Source organism: Mastigoproctus giganteus, chromosome 1 (genome assembly GCF_048544385.1).
Source record: "Mastigoproctus giganteus isolate SK-2022 chromosome 1, ASM4854438v1, whole genome shotgun sequence".
Classification (NCBI taxonomy): Eukaryota; Metazoa; Arthropoda; class Arachnida; order Uropygi; family Thelyphonidae; genus Mastigoproctus; species Mastigoproctus giganteus.
The window spans coordinates 189,244,025-189,267,753 of record NC_143575.1 but is presented as its reverse complement, the minus strand read 5'-3'; the positions used below and the strand labels follow the sequence as shown (position 1 = coordinate 189,267,753).

Below are 23,729 nucleotides of genomic sequence, written 5' to 3'. Positions count from 1 at the left end.
CAGAAGTGATATGCGATATGTAAAGAGGATGAATTAAACTAACAAAAATTAGAATAATTAAACAGAGTAAATATGCAACAAGCACATTCAGAAAAGGAATGGACTTTAAGAGGCTGGGCAATAATAAAGCAAAATATAGGGTATAAAATCTTTAATTAAGAGAATATTAATACAGGTAAAATGCATATACACATTCACTGAAACAGTCTTATTTTCATAAAGGGAAATATTATTATACAGAAAAGGAAACAGATCAGCTTTAAGCTATAAGGAAAATAAAATTTACCATTGCAAATTTTTTTTTTGACAGATGACAGTCTATGAGATTTAGTACAGATCTTAAACAATTTCTCTTTAATCATCTCCAATAGAAGTAAACAGCAACAGATTGTTAAATAATTCAGAGGGTCACTAATTCAAGAGGATTAGAAACTTGTGTGGAGAAAAGGAAAACTGCAGACACACCATCAGTCTTATAAAGCTTTTGCAAGAGCAGCATATGGCTGCATGCCACCTTATTCATAATTATTTTGCAATAAAGAATTTTAATCAATATAGTGGGTTTAAACCTGTTTTAATGGTATCAAGTATCAACACCAAAGAGTTAAACAAACTGGTGTTTTATGATAAAAGGTTGTGACTATTCCCCACTCCCCCCAAATATAATGCAAGTACTTAACAAAACATAAGCCAAACTTATAAAAATTAAATATGCCATTTAAATTTTCACAAATTTTCTGCTAGCTTGGTAATGGTCTATAGTAAAGCACCAGAGCATAATATCATTTTCACCATTTGAAATATATTATACAAGAATGTTCAGATTACTTTACACACACATCTATTTCCTTATGTACCTCTTTGTGATTATGCTTGATGACCATCTTCATCATACAACTGCTGAGGATGTGTGATAAGATGGCCTATATTGCTAAAGTTCCTGTTTGTATTAGATATAATAATATATAAGATAAATGTGAAGCTAACAGCACATTAAGAATTCAACTTTGTAATCTTACCCAAACTTCCATGGCCATGATGAAGATTGTCATTGCACAATACTGCTATTTACTGTAATGTCTATGTTACAATCAACAAACTGAATTTTAGTAATGGCTGTGGAATTATTTATATTTAAATGCAGATACTGAAATAATTTTAAATATACTTTTATGCATCTGATTTCTATCTTAAAGACAATCTGGTCCTTCCAGTCACAGACATAGACTTTTGGCTTTCGAGGTATGGGCTTATGCTTCACACAAGAGATGAAACTGTAATTTACAAGTGGAACAAATCATCAAAACGGCGAGTCGGCTAATTAATTAAAACTCAAAGAATACTTGACTGCCCTGATGGTATCTTGAGCTTTAAATAAATAGCATCTTTACCTAAAAGGTCATGCTATTTGTATTAAAATGATACTAGCAATTTAGATCAACTCATGAATAACAGTATCATGATCTCTAATGTAAGCATAATTTCAAACCTTGAAGGCTAAAGTTGGTCTCTGTCACTAGAAGAACCAAAGTATCCTTCAAGACAGAAAGTGAATGCAGAAATAAACATAATTTTCAAATTAGATTTTAATATCATTACTGTTTTGGGATGTTTCAACTGGAACTGCAAATGGATGATGGCTAGCTGTGCATGTCATAACAAGATTTAAACAATTTATGTAATATATGCATTATGTTATATTTCACAAAATTTTTTAATATTTTTATTTTAGAAATTTTTCTTAAATTATTCATTTTTTTGCAATTACTTTCATTTAATTTTTATGTACCACTTTAAATAGATGCATTACAAAATTTAATAAAATCCTACTGAACATAAACTATACTCTAAAATAATAAATAAATAATCAGAGATATGTATTAAAAATTGTAAGATTTCCTTTTTTCCAATTTCAATTACATTTGGAATGGCCTAACAAACGTTTAAAGAACCTAAACATAAAAATTTCATGAAATTCTTTTTGTTGGGAGTCTAGTTGCTATATGTGAAGAGATGTGCCGAAGCTAATGGATGCTCATACATTTACAAACTCACATGAAAAGAGGGATAAAATTATGATACAATTTGAACAAATGTTGCAGAGATACATCTACAAAAAAAAGAAGTCAAACAACTGTGTAATAGGGAATGCAGTGAACTGTGAGACAGGAACTGTTTGAAACTGATTACTTTGAAACGGATAGAGTTAAGGACTTCAGAGATTCATGTCTTCATATCAGTTCTCCTTTTGTCCTTGCACCCTCTGATGCAGATGCTCAAAGTCAAATTGTGTTTCTATAATAACCACAAATCCCATCATCAGGATATTGCTCTACTACTAGTTTGCTGTCTTTTGATCTCTCAACTGTGTGTTTCTTTATATGTGTCACGCAACTTTCTGAATACTATTTACATATATATTTAGAGAGAGAGAGAGAGAGAGAGAGAGAGATTAATTTGTTTGTTCTAAAGTTAAAATATCAGATAATTAAAGGTAGGTATGTTAAATGCTGTTCATCAGCAGACTTAAGATATATAAAGAGTTAAAATTCATATGAAATTTAAATTTCTTTGGCATTAATCAGTAGATTAACTTTCAACATTATCTGCAATTCTTAAAAACAAAAACATTACATGAATGTTATAACTTCCTTAAAACTGCATAACAGTTTCATAAATATCTTTTCATCTCTTTGAATATTCCTAAAAAGTTCATGATATTTTTTAAGGATATCTGTTAAATCTATATATTGTATAATGAAATTAATGCCTTGAAATCTTATAGCATACAGTTCTTAATTCCACTTAAATCTTTAAACAGTAAAATCATCATAAAGGTTTCTAATTTTATTATAATATTTTTACACTTCAATTATTGATTAAGATAATAAAAGTTTAGTAAACAAATGAATTTATTAACTAAAAATGATATATTCTATAATTAGCTATCAACTTTAATGAAATATCAAAAGGAAAGAAAAAAATTTCTAAACAAATGTGTAAACTTGAACTGCAGTAAATATATGTAATGCACACAGCATTTGATATTCCTGAAACAATGAAATGCAAGGTACAATAATATTAGGATGCACATTTTGAAAGAAAAGCAATAAACTTATTTTAGCCAAGTCACAAATAATTTAGATGCAGAATAGTACAGTGATTAAGGTAGGTATTTCTTTGCTAGTAAAAATTTAGCAGCGATCAGATGTGGAAACAGAATTCTCTCTCTCAGTAGCTGCAAAACAAGCAAAGCCATTGAAATGGTTTACTGATTTTTAAATGGGAGTGGCGGAAAGAAACAGTAGAGGAATGTTTACACCAAGGATCTAATGACCATCTGGCCTAAGAGTTTTTTCTTTTTTCAGTTTGGTTAATCAGACGACAACATCTCATGTGTCTAATGACAGCTTCCTCTTACGAGAGTTTGTACAGTTTGTCTTTCTGCTTTACTTCCTTTAACCTCTAAATTTTTGCTGTAAATTAATTATGAGCACCTTTACATTATATGCATAATGTAAATTGAAATGTGCACATTTAAACAACTCTTAACTAATCAATTGTTACCTTTCTTTCCTTTTTATAATCTAAAAACTTGTTTTTTAAACAAATTTTAAAACAATTTGTTTAAAAATCTATTAGTGATTTATCACATGGTTCTTTAAGTTTAGTAATAAAAATGTTGAGGAACAGCATCATTCAGTTTTAAAATATTTTAAAACTGAATGATGCTGTTCCTCAACATTTATGTAAAAGAGGCTAATTCAGCAGACAAGGACAACACTCATTATAGAACAATTTTTTTTAAAGAAATGTTTACTTCCAATCATTTAAATGGGATTATATGGAACTTGGTTAAAATAAATCATAATTGTTTTAAAAAACAACTGATATGATATGCTATATATTCTGAGCATTTTTCTACCAAATATCTACCAATGCATTTTATTTTACAGGAATACTGAAGTGTACTTGCATTCATACAAACTGCTGTTATTTCTATTTAAATATGTTAAATATTTTGAATTAGCCTTGCAGGCTACAAAAAAGTCTATATGAAACAGTCCCATTTATATATTTAGGTAGGTATAAAATAATAGAAAAATAAATCAGAAATGACTGACTTACCACACCCAAAAAAAAAAAAATCTACTTTCCATACACAAAAACATATATACGTACATACAAATACACACAAAAATAAAAAAAGAAGGAAAAAGAATGATATACTAACAAGTGAAGGCTGAGATCAGCATGAAGCTCTTAAAAACCATGCAGTAGGAACTATGCTACAGTCTCTTTGTTTGTAGCAATAATAGTATGTAAAATATTTGAATTCCTCCATGGCACTGCCATGGTGTTAAAATACATTACAAGTCAACATAGTGAATATGCACAACATCAGGTTGACGTTGTACCAAAGTTCAAATGTTACAATTAAATTGCAACAAACATCCTGATTATTTAAGGGCAACTGTGTTTATGTGGTTGAAAATCATTATTTCAAGAACGACGTGACTGCATACTGGGCCTCAGAAGGAGTGATCCATCCACCCACATATTAGGCCGATCTAACACTGCATGCCATAAAGACACTTCTTCTCCTGATGAATCCATCCATTCTACTTCTCTTCCTTGGTGTTTGCCTATTAAAAAAACAAGAGTAAGCTTTTAGTAAAATCTTATTTGTAACAGATAATGGACAATGAAAACTAATATATAACTAATAATATAACTAATAGTAGTGATGTCATCAATACTATTAGATATAGTAGTAGTGACTTACAGATATACAGGCTGAAGATTACTTTTACTCTAAAGTAAATAAAAAAAAAAAAAAAAAAAAGAAAAGAAAAGAAGAGTAAATGAGAACAATCATTAAGCATACTTAATTTAAAAGAAATAAAGTTTTATAGATGGTTGCACAAAATGAGTAGTTGGCATCATTAAGGCTTAATATAGCAATTAGTCAAGATATTAAAAAAATGCAACTGTTAGCTCAATCTAACACTGCATGCCATAAAAAAAATATCAAGTGCAGTATGCTGAATGGTTTATTTCACCCAAATATGACACGCAACTAAAAAAGAATGAAAGGCGTCCTTCAAGTTGCACAAGTTTGAGACATGAGTTTTTGCATATATGCAAATGCTCTTAAAAACTGCTTTTAAGAACATCTCTCAAAATGTGCAATATATTTTGTGTTAATTCAAATCTGTAAACAACCCACCACTAGGAAGTTTTCTGAAGGAATTTTTAAAACAAAAATATTTTTTTTTTGTGCTCTTCAATTTATTATTAGTTTGAATTACATATTTTACATTAATCAAGTTTTTAAGAGCTTCAGCACTACTAAACACTGAATCATCTTGTTGAAAGTCTGCCCACAACTATTATTTCTGCACAATGAGTTATTACTATATTTTAATTGTGATATGATTGCAGTTATATATTATGTATGTAATTATAATCATATTCTAATTAAATCCTCATAAAACATTAATACTGAAAAAGTAAATCCACAAGAGCAGGAAAAAAAGAAAAACAGTACAATAGATTGACAGACTCACACAATCTTATTTATCACATATATAGGAGAAAAAGTCTACCTCAATAGAAGAGAAGTCAGTTATTTGACAAAATACCAAAAAGTTGCATGAAATCATATACAAGTACAAGATATTGTCAACTTTGTAGTCCATTATTTTCCTCTTCAACACGGACCTTTTCAAATTTTTAACACAGAAATCAACAAAAAATTGGCTAGGAAAGCACTGCAAGTTACATCAAGTTAAGAGAATGGTTTGAGTATAAAGTTACAAGAAGAAAATGTTCCCAATAACATAATAAATGGTACAGATCTAATTTAAATATGTTGATCGCAAATATAAGATTACCTGAGTATGTCACATGCCCATAAACTGAGGTCCAATGTCTCCGTAACTGATTCATAACAATGTCTCCATGAGGTCCGTAACTGTTGTCCAATGTCTCCCATTCCTCAAAGATACAGAGCACCACCACACTGGGAGTTTGTGGCAAATACTTTACTTAAACTTCAGCAAAATGGTATTAGACCTGCAAATCATATTCCTTGACCACCATGTTTGCCACATAGCACTATACCTTTAGACATTTTTGTGAATGATCAAGGACATGACTTACCAAACTTCAATGGAAAATGACAGTGATTTGAAAATAAATTATCTCAGCAACTAAGGTTGTCAATACTGGAATATCAACATGAACTTAGTTCAAGTTACTCGATAGGGAATGATCATTAGAATAATATACGAAGAAGGTGGATAATACGTATACATGATGTTACCAATGCAAATGACAAATTGAAACAATATTCCAGCATCCATCCCATGTTCTGAACATATCTGAAATTAGTTATCAATTAAAGATACCATGGATTCAGTGGTTGGGGAGGGAGGACTGCCTGAATGTTTTTAGCATGTCAACAAGACTGAGTCCCACTAAACAATAGAAAACTTCTTTTTTTCCATCTCATTTCACTGTTTTTAAAATTTAAAACTGGAATAGTACATAAAATTTGTGTTCAGCTTATACTGAAATTTATTATTACTAATAACAAGAACAAAAAATTTAATATTCCACTCTTTGCAAAATAAATGCAATAGACAGTGAATTTAAGTGCATGAATTGCACTAAAATTCACTGCCAACACAAAAACAGCGGCACCTTCGTAGCCAGGTGGGCAGGAGCAGCAGTGCGTAGCACACGCTTCTTGATTAGACCGGGGTTCGAGCCCGTGACCACCAAATACGGAGATTGCGGAAAGGTCAGGGAATGACCACCGCATATCCCCCACGGAACAATATGGCCTTAGTTGCTAATGCTTCTAAAAACCAAACAAACAACAAACAAACAAAAACAGCTGAGAATATCACAACATTGCAAAACTGTTATACAGTAACCGAATAAGTACGAATTTAATTTAAAAGTACTGAAAAAAAAACAAAAAAAACTGATAATAAAAGACCTTGGAACAGTAATGGATTTATATTAGTCATGATATATGCTGAGAATATCACAACAATGCAAAACTGTTATACAGTAACCCAATAAGTACGAATTTAATTTAAAAGTACTGAAAAAAAAAAAAAAAAAACTGATAATAAAAGACCTTGGAACAGTAATGGATTTATATTAGTCATGAATAACTGTAAGAAAAACAATCAACTTTCTGTTGAGAGTTTGAATTAATAATTCTAATGGAAGTAATTGATATTTGAATTGAAAGTTGACACAAGCAATAATACATACAGATAAGAGTGCATAAAGAGAAGGATTCCTAATTGTCTCTACACAAACACACTGCTTTCTGTGTTATGTACATGCAATAATAATCTGATGATTATTGTTGCTGTTATTTGGTTTTTAGGAGCATTAGCAACTTAGGCCATATTGCTCCGGTGATATGCAGTGGTCATTCCCTACTTTTCCGCATTCTCCGTATTTGGTGGTCACGAGTTCGAACCCTGGTCTAATCAAGAAGCATGTACTACATACTGCTGCTCCTGCTCACCTGGCTATGGAGGCACCCATTGACAAATACAAAGTACTGCATATGGGTAGAAGTAACCCCAGAGAAACGTACCAACTGCGTGGTACTACACTTAAGGTGGTAGAAAATGAAAAAGACCTGGGAGTAATTGTGCAGTCAAATATGAAGTTTTCTGAACAATGCAGACAGGCTGCCAGGGCAGGTCATGGGGTTTTGTTAATAACATACGGGAATTTTGCTAGCAGGGAAAAGGAGGTGATTGTCCCTCTGTATAAGGCAATGGTCAGGCCACGCCTTGAGTACTGTATACAGGTCTGGAGGCTTCATTTTAGGAAGGATGTAGATTTGCTTGAGCGTGTACAGAGAAGGGCAACAAAATTGGTGAAGGGAATGAAATGATCCTTTTACCAAGAGAGGCTTAAGTTCTGCAAATTGCAGTGGCTGGAGACTAGGCACCTGTGAAGTGATCTGATTGAGGTGTATAAGGCCTTGAATGGGTTGAGCACGCTGAATTCTGATGGGATTCTTCCACTTGTTCAGATTATGAACCTAAGGGGGCATAAATCAAATTGAGGAAAGACATATATAGAATAGATATGCGGAAATTTGCCTTTAGCAAGATGGTGGTTAATTGCTGGAACAAACTTCCATCTGTCGTTGTGGAAGTTGCATCACTTGCCACTACTGCTACTACTTTCCAGAAAGCTGTCTAATTTTCTTCCATATTAATTTGGAGTCAGTGTTTCTAATTATAGTGGATGCAAACTGGGTCCAGGAGAATCCTTTTTGGCTTGTCTTTTAATGAGACGTGATCTTACCCTTAGTTTCTTATAGTTAATGAGATTAACTGTTGTTGGTGATTGTCGAAATAAATTCCACACTTTATTTTTTTCCATCTTTGCTTTCATGCATTCTTCATTCCACCAGTAGTTAAAATGGTGTCAGGCCATAGGATTCGTTAATGGAATAGAGTTTTTTTGCTGCTGATAACAAGTGGGATGTGATATATTCTGTTACTTCATCAATGGCTGTAAGCATATAATTTCCTCATCCAGGGTGATAGCTGACTGAAATTTGACCCGGTTGGCATGAGAGAATTTCCATTTCCTGCAGGGTTGAGCTAATGGTGGTTGTGCAGTGAGCATATTACAAATAATTGGGAAATGATCGCTGCCCATGGGATTAGTATATTAGTATTAGTAATGGCTGCATGGTGCAAGAAAGCCTATGGCTTATGCTGCACCAGCCAAAAAAAAACAAAAAAAAAACCTAATAATTAATAAAAGAAAAGGAAATTAAACCTATCATCCTATGCGTTTCCCCTCACCAGAAGATACTGAATTTCCCCCAAACTGTCACCTCTACCACCCATGTAGGCAACTTATTCCAGTAATTTATAACTTGCTGGCTAAAATAAAACTTTCTGCAGTCGAATCCAAACATCTCTCCCCCGTAACGTGAATTTATGTCCCCTAGTTCTAGCATCATTTATAATCTTCAAAAATTTCGTCCTCATTCATTTTACCGATGCCTGTCAGAGCCTTAAACACCTCAATCAAATCTCCTCTAAGGTGTCTAGGTTCCAAACTCTGCAACCCACATATTCGAAGTCTTTCTTCACAAGGCCGCCCTTTTGCCGATCTCACCAGGCAAGTTACCCATCTTTGCACCCTTTCAAGAAGCTCGATGTCTTTGTTTAGGTGAAGTTGCCATACTTGAACACAGTATTCAAAGTGTGGTCTAACAAAAGCCTTATATAATGGGATCATCACTAGGACACCACGGGCCTTCCTTGCAACCTGTTTACAATGCTCAGAGAATTTCATGTCTGACCGTATCGTAACACCCAAGACCCTTTCTTCCAGTACTGGGTTTAGTTGAACTCCACCAAGTGAATAAGTCATTTTGGGATTACCATTCCTGAAGTCTATCTAGGTCTCTCTCTGCAGATGCTCAGCTTGACAGTGAACAATAACTACTCTACCAATTTTAACATCACGCCCTCTATTCCTTTATCAATGTTGTTTATGAGAATTAAAAACAACAGTGGTCCTAATACTGATCCTCGGGGAACCGCACTTCTTACATCAACCAATCTGAGGAATAGCCATTTATCATAACCCTCTACCTCCTGCCCTGAAGCCATCCTGATATCCATCTAACGATTTTCCCAGTGATTCCAACCTGTTCCAGTGTATAAAGCAAATGCTCATGTTGGACTGAGTCAAAAGCTTTGCTGAAATCTAAATAAACAATGTCGAAATTAATGCCTAAATCCAGCTCATGTAATGAACCTTTCAAAATAGCGAACCAGATTTGTTAAACATGATTTTCCCTTTACAAAACCATGCTGAGTATCCTTGAGAATTTCAATTCTATCCAAATGATCCTGAATTCTACCCTTGATCATTGCCTCCATGATTTTCCCTACCACTGAAGATGCTCTGGGGTTGCACACACTACGTTGCTCTGGGGTTGCTGTTTCCCATATGTAGTACTTTACATTTGTCAATGTTAAACTTCATTTGCCACCTCTCAGCCCATCTGCTCAACCTTTCCAGATCCTGTTGCAGCAGCATAGTGTCAGTAGTGTCCTTGATAACCCTCCCAACCTTTGTATCGTCTGCAAACTTGGACATTAAGCTTGACGATGAGCAGTGCCCATTGATTACCACTCTCTGTCTTCTCCCCCTCAACCACCCCTTTATCCATAGCAGCAATTTGCCTCCAATGTCACACTGCTCCAATTTGTGTAGCAGTCTTCCATGTGCAACAGTATCAAAAGCCTTTCTAAGATCCAAGTATATAATATCAAAGCTATTTCCTGCATCCAGTTTTTTTGTGACTGCATCATAGTATCCAATCAAATTGGTCAGGCAAGACTTCCCCTTAACAAAACCATGCTGTGTCCGAGCTATAACTGAAGTCTTGTCTAAATGATCCTGCAGTGCTTCTTTAACAGTGCCTCCATTAACTTTCCTGGAACAGAAGTTAAGCTCACAGGTCTATAATTACTTGTGTCAGCCTTTGATCCTCCTTTGTGAATTGGGGTCACATTTGCACATTTCCAGTCTATGGGTACCTCCCCTGAGTCCAAGGAAGCTCTCATAATTATGACTAAGGGTTTGCTTACTTCCTTTGCTGCCTCCTTTAATATAACTGGATAGATCCCATCCACCCCGGGTGCCTTTCTTGTGTTTATCTTCAACAATTTATCCTCCACTTTACTCCCAGTTATTTCACGATTCTGTAGCTTACTGCTAGAGTTGAATTACCCTCTGGCATTCCCCTCGCTGAATAACTCCTCATGTGTGAATGTCGATGCAAAATATTCATTTAGTTTGTTAGCTACCTGAGCAGGATCATCAACAGTTGACCCATCAATATCAAGTGGACCAATCTGATTCATCCCCTTCCTTCTAGAGTTTACATAAGTAAAGAACTCTTTGCTGTTTTTCTTTGCATCCCTTGCCAAGGATTTCTCGTAATCTGCCTTCGCCTGCCTAACCTCCTTTGTAACTTGGTTGCTTATCAACTTGTATCTATCATAGGCTTCTGTGTCATGTGTTAATTTGTAAGTATCCCATGCATTTTCTTCTCTGCCATATGCCTCATTAGTTCATCTGACATCCATTTTGGCCTAAACCTTGAACAATATTTCTTAGTTGGTATGTAAAGCCTAGTAGCTTCCAAGATAAGTTCTTTGAATGCTTCCCATTTTGAATTTGCTGTTGGTAACATCATCAGTTGGTCCCACTGTATAGAATTTAAATACTGTCTCAGTCCATCGTAGTCGCCTTTACGGAAGCAATAACCCTTCCCTTTACCCCTAATGGTAGTTACCTCTTTGAGTAAATCCCACTTCAGCACACTGATCACTGTCACCTAGTGGTTCATTTATCTGCAGATTCTTAATGCATGAAGAATCACTGCTGATAATCAAATCAAGAGTATTACTCCCTCTAGTTGCCTCCTGAACATGCTGATGTAGAAAACAATCATCCAATAAATCCACAAAAGCCTTGCTAGTGTGTGAGTGACCAACCCCCAAATTCTAGTCAATATCTGGGAAATTAAAATCCCCCATTATAAGACTCTCTGATTTACTGGCCCACTCTATTTCCCTGTACAGTTTCTTATTATACTCATCAGAATCATTAGGCCTATAGCACACTCCTACTCTCAATTTTGATCTCCCTATGCTTATGTCACACAAAACCGACTCAACACTGCACTGTCCAGCGATGTTGACTGGCTTCACTTCCTTGGTTTTTATGTGTTTCTTAACTAATAGCATAACCCCTCCCCCCTTCCTATCCTGTCTATCCTTTCTGTAGACGTTGTACTCCCCAAATTCCAGTTCTGCATCCCTTATATCTGTGTGACACCACGTCTCTGATATCCCAACAATATCTGCCTTTGATGTTTTGAGCAATACCTCAAATTCATCAAATTTGTTTACTAAACTCCTAGCATTGGTGTACACGCAAGTATACCTGCACCTGTTTCTATTCTTAGCTACCCTAACACAACTCATATGTTTACTTGTACCGCAATGGCTCCCAGCAGTCTCCGAAATATCATGCATCTTGTTTTTCAGGCTTCTGCTCATTCTAATAGAAGCAGTGCAAGAATCTCTTTCACCTCTGCCAGTGGCTACTGTCAATCTATTGGTCTTTGTCTCCCCCCCCCAAGCTAGCAATTTTCCGACCCACCTAACACTGCCTCGATAGCATCAGCAAATATTCTTGCATCCTTTCTATTTAAGTGTATCCCATCCCTGTAGAAGCAATCTCTCCTGTTAACAAGTACAGTCCAGGCTGAAAAAAATTCTACCCCTTGAGCCTTGCACAATCTTTCCAGGGCCGAATTGATCGACAAGGCTCCCATCATATACTCCCTCCTATCGCGTCTGGGCAGAATTGCAGACACTTTCAAATTCAAGCCTAATTCTTGGCTTTTGTTCAACAGTGACCTGTACTTGTTAAGTAATTCTACCGGTCTCCTACTCACTTGCCGCCTCCCTTAAGATCATAGGGTATATTCCATCAACTCCAGGAGTCTTACTGGCCTGTAGGCTCGAAAGTTTTTTCATTAAATAATCTTGCAAAATTTCAATATCATTAATTACATATTTTTCAACTTCGTTCCCAAAATTTCCCATTGCCACAAAAGGTTTTTCTTCTGTAAATATCGATGCAAAATAACTGTTGAGTTCATCTGTAAAGGCAGCTGGTGTATTTAATACCATCCCCTTTCCCTTACGTAAAGGTCCGATCTGGTTTGTCCTGCTCTTCTTACCATTTATATACATATGTACAGAATTCCTTATCCCCCCCTCTTTGCTCTGTTTGCTAGTGATTTCTCATAAACTGTCTTTGCCTGTCGAACCTTTTCTGTGGCTCTATTACACATCATCTTGTAGCTGTTATAGGCTTTAGTACTTTTTATTGCTCTGTAACTTTTCCATGCCACCTTTTTCTACTCAAGTAATGTGGCAACTTCACTATTCATCCAACTTGGAACTCTCCTTGTGGAATATTTTTTTAATGGTAAATACGCAATCAAGGTGTCTGTGATTAATGTTTTAAAAGCATACAATTCAATTCATTCGTTCAATCGTATTCGTTCTCTGTGCGATATCTTCCCAGTTAATAGAGACCATGTAGCACCTTAAGGCATCATCATAATTTCCTTTTCTGAAATTATAACCCATTCCTTTGCCTTTTACTACTGCTACCTCTCTCTTCATCATCCACCGTAGAACTCCATGATCACTTCCTGCTACTGGTTCCTCTACTGTCAAGCCCTGTTATGTCATCTGATTCATGGGTGATGATGAGGTCTAGGATATTCTTTTCTCTAGTACTTTCCCTGGCATTTTGATACAAATAACAGTCATCTAGTTGATTTAAAAATTTTGTTCTCCATGTCGAGTTTCCTTCCCATTTTCTCCAATCAATTAGAGGCAAATTGAAATCACCCATAATAAGACATTGATGCTTACTTGTCCATTCCATTTGCATGTAGAGCCTTTTGTCATAGTCTTCACAATCACGTGGTCTGTAGATTACTCCTACTCGCATTATACCTTTGTTTCCAACTATCTCACACCATACAGATTCTATACTAGCACGTGAAACATCTGAATCCGGGAAAGCTATCGTCACACACAAGTTGCTTCTGATAAGAAGCATTACCCCACTACCCATTCTATCTACCCTAACCTTCCTAAATACATTATACAAGCCATACCGAAACTCATCATCCCCTATTTCCGGGTGGCACCATGTTTCCGTAAGCCCTATTATGTTCGCGTTACTTGTTTTAACTAGCAGTTCGAATTAGCTCCTTTTATTGACGACACTTCTAACATTACTATATAAACAATTAAGACGTGCTGATCTTGTATATTTAACAATGTTAACATAACCCTTTAAGTTCTTTAAGTCTCTTCCCTGGCATTAGCTACCTGCTCACTTGAAATGTTTCTGCCCCCAGAGCATCTAGATAATATGTCCAGTTGGGGAAACAGATAAGAACTCTTGAGGTAAGTGCAAGAGTTACTTTGACCAATATTATCAGATAAACGTGTGTCAGTATTATCCACACCCCCCCCCAACTAGCAGTTTCCCTGAACCTTTAAGGTATCCTCAATAATACTGGCAAAAACCTTTTGCACCACCTTTGTTTAAGTGTATCCTGTCTCTACAAAACAAATTCCTTCTACCTACAAGTGTGGGCCAAGCTGATAGAAATTCCCCCCAAAAGGCTTGAAGAGTCCTTCAAGTCTTGAGTTAATCCACAAGGCTTTTAACATATAATCCCTCCTATCGTGTCTGGGCAGAACTGCAGACACACAGACATTGTGGCCTAGCTTGCGGCATTTCTTCAGCATGGTCCTGTATTTTTACCAACAAATCGTCGGATCGTATACGTTTAATGTCATTAGTACCCACACGAATAATAATATTCTCTTTACCCCACCTTAAAATCTGACAATCTGTTGGTGACATCATTCATAGTTGCTCCTGGCAGACATACCCTGGTTCTACTCCACCTGTCCTAATTACAAAAAATATTCCCCATTTCCCTGACAATAGTCTCCCCTAATAAAACAAAGTCCTTTTGAACCAGAGTAGTTTGCACTTGTATCATTCATAACAGACCATTCCATGACTGGAAACTACCAGGGAGCATATTGACAGATCAATTGCCGAAGTTTGTCCAGTTGGCAATTGTATGTGAGTGGGTTCACCTGTATTAAGAATGGTAAGGTTTTGCCTATCCAGAAAGGTTTCAATCATTCCACCATGTTTATCTAATTTAGAAGATCCCCATAAGCAGTGGTGACCATTGAAATCCTCCAACAAACAGACAGGTGAAGGTAACTGCATTAGAAGTTTTTCCAGATCTTGATAAGAGAAGGTATGATTTGGTGGAAAATAGATTGAAACTAGTGTTATCGCAATCTGAGTAATGAAACGTACAGCAACAGCTTCAATTTCTGTTTGAAGAGCAATTTGCTGCGCTGGGATCTAAGAGTTGATCAAGATGGCCCACCACCACAAGCTGCAATTTATGTATTGCGATCTTTTCGATATATAGAGTAGTTCTTTATGGAGATGGAAATTTTGGAAGTTAAATAGGTTTCTTGCAAGCAAAAACCCACTGGAGAGTAATGAAGAATAAGGTCAAGGATATCATCAATATTGCTGCGAAGTCCTCTACAATTCCACTGTAAAATATAAGGCATTACTTGAGATGAGTACAAGGACTGCTTTTTCAGTATGGCGGTTTTATGTCGGTAAGACTTCTGTCTGTCTTTTTTTGGAAATATAGGCTGACCAGTGTCCATTTCTTCCTCCACATATATTTCTAAAATCGGGTCTTCCTGGTTGGATGAGTAATTAGTATCCATGAAGGTGTATGGAATATATATTTTTTTTGAATTGGAACTTTTACTATGTGATGCAGTAGCAATCATTGGTGGGGAAGGACATGTCACTGGTACTGTAAGAGGAGTGTTACTTGCCTGGTCTGAGTGCTTAGGAACACTGGACTGTTGCTGAGAGAGGACAGCTCGAGCTCAGTCGGAGATTGATATGTTTAAGGGGACGTAACATCAGTTTGGGTGGACACTGTTTGTTGTTTTTGTGTAATATTGGCATAGGTACGTTTGGGCATAGTAGGAGCAATTATTTTTCTCACTTCTTGATAGCTTCCATCTGTAACACGTTTTTTACCTTGTTCTCAACCTTATATTTAACAATTTTTTTTTCTCAGTCTTCCTCTGTCACATGTTTTTGAGTACGTAGGATGGTTGCCTTTGCAGTTGGGACAAGCCTTTTCTGTCGCCAAACATCAGATTGAGTATATAAAGAAGATCCACAGTTGGGACATACTGGGTTTCCTCTGCACGTTGTCTGAGAGTGGCCATACTTTTGGCACTTGTAACATCTCAAGGGATTAGGTACGTAAGGACAAAGAAGATAACCTGCTTTCACTGATGATGGCAGGTTTGGGGAATTAAATGCAAGGATAATATTCCTAGTAGGCATAAAGTTATTGTCTTTTTTAATCATGATTCTTTTTGCTGCAATAACATTTTGATCCTGAAGTTCTTGAGTTATTTCATCCTCCGTCACATTCAACAGATCCCAGCTAGATATCACATCTTTAGATGTATTTAGTGTTTTATGGAGAGATACACTCACTGGTATACCTGCAAAATTTGTCAGTTGTAAACGTTTCTCTGAATGTCTATGGCTTTCTGTTTCTAATAGTAGGTCTCCAGATTGTAGCCTTTTTATAGTCTTAGGAGATCCAGCAATACTGTCCAGGTTTTTCTGGACGAGGAAAGGAGATAACTTGCTGACAGGTTGGTCTGAAAGTGAGTGCATAATTAGAAATGCAGAAAACTCTCTTGTTGGTGAATTAGTTTTCAACCTCATGGGTTGTGAGATGTCAAAATCAGTATCATTCACTGGCCAAGAGCTTGTCAGCTCTAGAGGGGGAAACACATTTTGCTCCATATTTGCTCCTTTTGGTCCTCGGCAGATGAGCTTTTCTGCCAAGGTTTCTGGCCCCACCACGGGGCGGTAGGAGCAGTGGTTGGTGTGACCAAGCGAAAAGTAGTATGGGGTTAGTAATAAACCTATGAGAAAAAAGAAAGGTGGCATCCCTTTCTTGCCCTGTACAAGTACTTTTTTGACAAAGGCTGTTATTAAATAAATAGATTGCTTAACGAGAGGAACGTAAAAGAACTATATATAATTTTTAAATAATTGCCCTGAAAGTCACAGAGAAATCGCTCAGTCACAAATGCTTGGCACCTGGGGCCATACAGGTAGTAAACTGAATCTTATTGCATTTGCGATAATCCCGATAACTGGAATTGTGTGGGTTTTTAAGTTATTATGGTGAAATGTGTTCCCCTTCACGGAAATCTTCAATCATATAAGAAACAAATAAAATTTCAGAATCCTCTCTTCATTCCTATTTACTTATTAGAATGATGAAGGGAAAGCAACTAACAGAAAGTGCAAATGGTGGTAGTGCTAGGAAACCAAACAAAACTGATTTAGAAATGAAGATGAAAATGATTAAGAAATAAGAAACAGAACAAAGTTTGTCATCTATAGCACGGGAATTAGGTCTCGCTGCTTCAACTATGAAAACTATTTTAAAGGACAGTGTGCATATAAAAGAACATGTTAAAGGATCAATGCATTTAAGATCAACAGTGATCACAAAAGAGCGTTCAGGTGTATATCGAAGATGGAACAGCTATTAATAATATGGATGGAAAATCAGATTCAGAAGCGAGTACCCCTGAGTCTAATGACCATTCAAGCAAAAGCAACAAGTATTTATGAAGATATTAAGGATAAATACGGTGAACAGAGAAGGGCAACAAGATTAGTGAATGGAACAAAGGGGTGCTCTTATGAAGAAAGGCTCAAGTTTTGCAAATTACAGTGTCTGGAGACTAGGCACCGGCGCGGTGATCTGATAGAGGTGTATAAAGCCTTGAATGGTTTGAGCATGCTCAATGCTGATGGGATTCTTCCTCTTGCTCAGAATAATCACCTGAGAGGGCATAAATTCAAATTGAGAAAAGACAGATGTAGGATAGACGTGAGGAAATTTTCCTTTAGCCAGTGGGTGGTTGGTTGGTGGAATAGACTTCCATCCCTTGTGGTGGAAGTTGATAGCCTAAATAAGTTTAAGGCTCAGCTGGACAGGTATTTCGAATGAACAGAGGGGGGAAGTGGAAGTGGTTATTTTTTATTTATTTATTATTTTTTATTTATTTATTTTTTTTTTGGCTGATGCTGCATAAGCTTGCTTTCTTGCATCAAATGCCTCTACTAATGCTAATGCTAAGTCAAGTTCATGGCAAGCAATGGGTGGGTGGGTGATTTAACAGGTTCAAGCATCATGCTGGTTTCCACAATGTTAAAGTATGCAGTGAAGTCACCAGTGCCGATTCTACAGCAGCAGAGAAATTTTGTGATGTGTTCGAAAAAACCCCTTCTAAATTTCCACAGCCCTCAACCTCTGCAGTGGTACACTTATCAACTGGAGACGTTGATTCTGGCAACAATGTTCGAAAGGTAAAACTTGCTGATGTTATGCCTGTCCCCTCCCTTTTTTGTAATCTTTCCTACTCACGAGATAAACATGAGATTGTTCTTAATCATGAGATTCAGACAGGCCAACACCATATTGGTGTTGGCCTGTCTGTATGCACTAATTATTGTGTATTCTATATATAATGGTTTCCAAACAACCTTGCTCTCTAAGGACAAGAATGACATGGTTCATCAAAAGGACAATAACAAAAATATAATCTCACAATACAGTAACTACCACCACCACCACCATCAAAGCAAAGCTTGATTTCTCCCATCATGGAACTGATTCTAAGAGGCAGCCATTCCATTGTTTTTAAATAACTTGAGGATGAAATTGGATGGCTGCATCCCTCACACATGATGTCTATCATCTATGAGGAGTGTAGCCATCTTTAATAGACAACATGAGGTATTACTCCCCATCCAACAGTTCCATGTTTCAGCTCAAAATGGTCCTCATCAGACCAAGACTATTATAAGATTCTAATTTAAAACTGCATGATAGTTTACAACACAGCTGCCCACAATATTCTGATTTGCTGCAAAACATCTCCCACACCAGATGACTTTTCTCTAGCAGCTTTCATCACAAGTTAAATTGTCCACAGTAACTACCCATTATTTCCCAAACACTTCTCATAAAACGATATGTTCTAAAATTCATTCATCATTCTGGACAGTCCACATGATATGACCCCCTCCCAGTAATATGTACAGAGCACAAATGCCACATTGCTACAATTCATTCTCACAAAACAACTTGATAAGTAACATATGAACTTGCATATCCACTGTGAATTTAATTATATCTAATCACATTGGACAACCTTTCCTACCTTGTGTAACACCATTGCTTAGTGTACATATCTGCATACCTGTCAATCATTTTCCCCATGATTTGGATATGCTTTGTTCAAATCATAACATTCTCCAATTATCCATTTTCTTTCTACGGTTTACCAAAATGTGATGTTTTAATTATAATGAACTCTGCATATAGACACATAACAGGACATATCTTTCACATAAGTTGATATGGTGACTTTGGACTAGAAATGTTTGCATTTCTGTACACCATGCTATAAAAAATTATTATAGGAGTGTCAGGACGTATCTCGAAGATCCTGAGAAGTTACAACATAAAATGTGTACAATTACCAGGTAGGAACCTACGTTCACTTGTCTCCAGTGTGAAGACCCCTGTCACACCTGTCTTACGCAGCAATGTAGTGTACCGTATCACCTGTAGGGCCTGTAACAGTTGCTACGTAGGTGAGACATCGAGACGTCTCCAGGATCGCCTCACGGAACACGACAGAGCAATCCGGCTTGCCGAAACTTGACCAGTCCGCGCTTGCAGAACATTTTTGGGCTACCAACCACGATCTTGACCCCAAGCGCGACTTTGAGATAGTGGACCACGCGCGACACTTTCGCCACCGCCTATGGCTAGAGTCACTAAACATAATGAACAACCCTAAGGCATTAAATCGCCAGAAAGGCATGCGTATACATCCAATCCTGGAGACAACCGTTTTATTGATGGATGATCACTGGCGCAAGGCAGCACACGTCCGTGCTACAACAATGACGAATGAGTAACGTGCCACAGTTTGCTTGTAATGTATTTAAAAATTCTGTCAGTTGAGAAAGGGACACGAGTTCCGAAAGCTTCTGGAAATATTTTATTTTATTTTATTTTACTGGGTATACTTTAAATAAATATCTGTTAAAAATTATTAACTTAGGGAAAATATGATTCATTCTTCAAACATGCACAAACTCACACAACAGAGTACCTACCACAACCTAAGCAAAGCCTGATTCCTCCCAAGAAATCATTGCTAGTGATCTTGTCATAATCCCAAATCGTGAGTTCAAGGCATCTTTCTCGTAGTTCATCCAAAGTTACATCATCATACACAAAAGTATGGTTCCACTTTGGGCTACACGTCTTTTTTACTACAGGAGTCTTCTGCTTTCCTGACTTGCTTTTATCTGGTAAAAGATAACTAAAGGGAAAGAAAGGGATTCTTTTAGTAAAACAATACTGAGCACATTTTTTAGGACTGTTTTTAATACTAAGAGAACATTTGTTTAAAACTGGAAAATAAAAGCATGAATTCAACCAAATTCACACACACTATCAAAAAAATATTAGTGGTACAAAGGATTAAATATAAACTGCTCCACAGCCTCTTCTAAGGTTAAAATCACAATTTGGATATAAATATTAAAATGAATAACACCTGGCACGGTCTATGCATATTTTTGGATTTTTTGCTGGATCAGATGATAACCCTTTCACTTAATTCCATTTCATGAATTTCATATAACAAATTTCATATTAAAAATATGGAAATAATAAAAAAAATCCTGGGCTAACAAATCAGTAAGATAAAAAAACTTAAAGATTATGGTATGGCATGTTTATTATTATTGGCAGTACTGGTAAACAACGGAAGAAGGAACTTATACAGCATCAGACAACAAAAAAACCCACCCCATCTCATCTCTCTATCCCTCTTATAACATATCTATTTGTTCTTTAAATTTATTCAAACTACCGACTTCCACAACACCAAATGGAGTTTGTTCCAATAATCACTTACTCTCTCATTGAAAACAAATTTTCATACATCTGTCCTGCAGCCATCCTCTTCCCATTTATATCCCAATGTGGGCATGGTGTGAGAAAGTTAAAATAATATCACCATTAGTTTACTCAATCCACTTAAAGCCTTAAACACTTAAATCAGGTCTCCTCACAAGTGACTAGCTTCCAAGCACTGCAATTTGCAGAACCAATGTCTTTTGTGGTAATACTATTACTTTGTGCTCCTGAAAAATCTGTTTGCTCTTCTCTGCACATATTCTAAGAGATACATATCTTTCTTAAAGTGATGCTTCCAGACCTGTATTCATTATTTAAGATGTGGCCACCACTGCTTTATACAATGAGATAATCACTTCCGTTTCCTGCTGACAAAGTTCCTGCACAGCACTGACAGAACACCATGAGCTGTTCTAGAAGCTGGTCTGCACTGCTCAGAGAATTTCATGTTATACTGTACAATTACCCCCAGGTCACTTTTGCTCTCCACAACCTTGAGTGTAGAATCTTCTAATTCGTATATTATTCTGGGAAAGTGCTGCCCATATGTAGTACCTTATTACCATCGTTAAACATTAATTGTCACTTCTCAGCTCAACTATCTAATTTATTTAGGTCTTGCTACAGTAGTATCCTTGATTCCTGTCATTAACCACCCTGCTGACTTTTTGTATCATCTAAAAATTTAGACAATAAGCTTGATAAGCTTCATCCATATTGTTACTAAATACTGTAAACAATATGGGGGCCAGCACAGAACCCTGAACTCCACTAATAATATTAGTCAACAAGAGCAGTGCCCATTTATAACTACCCTCTGTCTTATGCAATTTAACTGCCCCTGTAGCTATAGGAATAATTTGCCTCCTCACACTGCTCCAATCTGTACTGAAGTACTTCAGGTGGAACTGTATCAAACGCTTTACTGAAATCTAAATATATGATATCAGAATTTTTGTTTGCATCCAATTCCTTTATTACTGGGTCTATTCAGATTGATAAGATAGTAGCTAATCAGATTGGTCAGACAGGATCCTCCCCACCACAACAAACCCATGCTGTCATTTATATATATAGTTCCATTCCTGTTAAGATAATCTCGCAGAACTTCTTTAACTAATGACTCCATTATTTGTCCTAGAACAGAAGTCAAGCTTACAGGTCTGTAATTGATCATGTTGCCTTTTGATCCTCTTTTGTCAATTGAAGACACATTTGCATACCCTAATCTACAGGAACCTCACCTGAATCCAAGAATGCTCTCATAATTATGGATAAAAGTTTGCTTACCTCTTTTGCTGCTTCTTTTAAAATAACTGGATAGATCCTCTTTTGCTCCTGCTAATTTATAATCATCCCACACATTTTTCTTATTTCTCTCTAGTCAATTCATCAATTCATATGATATCCTTTTCAGTCTAAAACACGAACTGTATCTTTCAGTTCTTCCCTTACTTCCCTTAACACATTTTCTGGCTTTTATATTTGTGAGCATCATCCCTATGCTAATTTATAATCATCCCACAATCATGCATAATTAGCATTAATTATGAGAGCAACCTTTCTCTCAGGATAAGTCCCCATGGACTGGAGATGTGCAAATGCATCCCCAATTCACAAAAGGGATTGTTACAATGGATAAAAGGGTAGTTGAGTGGGAGACGACAGAGAGAGTAATCAATGGACACTGCTTTTTGTGGACTAATGTTATTAATGGAGTCCCCCAGGGTTCGGGTGTTGGGCCCATTGTTGTTTTCAGTATTTATTAATGATATTGATGAAGGCATATCAGGCTTAATGTCCAAGTATGCAGATGATACAAAGGTTGTCAGGGTTGTTAATAACAGTAATGGCAGTGTGTTACTGCAACAGGATCTAGAAAAGTTCGGGAGATGGAATGAGAAGTGGCAACTGAAGTTTAACATTGACAAATTTAAAGTACTGCATGTGGGTAGAAGTAACCCCAGAGAAATGTACTGAGTGTGTGGTACTATACATAGGGTGGTAGAATATGAAAAAGACCTGGGAGTAATTGTGCAGTCAAATATGAAGTTTTCTGAGAAATGCAGACAGGCTACCAGAGCAGGTCATGTCAATGATACACAGGAATTTTTCTAGTAGGGAAAAGGAGGTGATTATCCCTTTGTATAAGGAAATGGTCAGGCCACGCCTTGAGTACTGCATACAGAACTGGAGGCCTCATTTTAGGAAGGATGTAGAGTTGCTTGAGCATGTACAGAGAAGGGCAACAAGATTGGTGAGGGGAGCAAAGGGGGTTCTCTTATCAAGAAAGGCTTAAATTCTGCAAACTGCAGCATCTGGAGACTAGGCATCTGTGAGGTGATCTGATTGAGGTGTAAAGGCCTTGAATGGGTTGAGCATGCTGAATTCTGATGGAATTCTTCCTCTTACTCAGATTACAAACCTGAGGGGGCATAAATTCAAATTGAGCACTTGTAGAATAGATATGCAGAAATTTGCCTTTAGCCAGCAGGTAGTCGATTGCTAGAACAAACTTTCATCTGTCGCTGTGGAAGTTGATAGCTTAAATAAATTCAAGGAGTAACTGGACAAACATTTAGAGGGAATGGATATGTGAAATTGTTTTTTTTTTTTGGCTGATGCTACATAAGCTCATATGCTTGCTTTCTTGCATCAAATGCCTCTTCTACTACTACTTCCATATGGCATAGCAGGAAATAGCAACTTGTTTCCAATCATCAACAGTCCGATGATGCCATTCACAAGCAAACTTTTTAAGTGCTGTTGGTGATAGGTATCCATAAGCATGGACCTCTGAGTAGGTGCCCAGTCACCTATTCCGAGGTCCATACGGATGAGTATTTGTTCGATCGTTGTTTCGAAAAAACTGCTGGCCATCCTCTGGTTAAAGTCGACGATCAGCCATTTCACGCTGTTTTCCATCTATTGACTCACAACA

General features: G+C 36.5%; 1 protein-coding gene across 1 annotated transcript in view; it reads right to left on the bottom strand.

The window, feature by feature from the left end:
* Window positions 1-4,248: 4,248 nt before the first annotated feature.
* The window catches only part of LOC150091382 (uncharacterized), a 576,879-nt gene continuing 557,398 nt past the window's right edge, over window positions 4,249-23,729 (bottom strand). The window contains exons 13-14 of the mRNA XM_090390158.1: window positions 19,978-20,186; window positions 4,249-4,646 (exon numbers count right to left, since the gene is read on the bottom strand). Coding sequence (XP_090246284.1) covers window positions 4,504-4,646; window positions 19,978-20,186 — 352 coding nt within the window. The 3' untranslated portion in view covers window positions 4,249-4,503. The remainder of the gene's footprint in view (window positions 4,647-19,977; window positions 20,187-23,729) is intronic.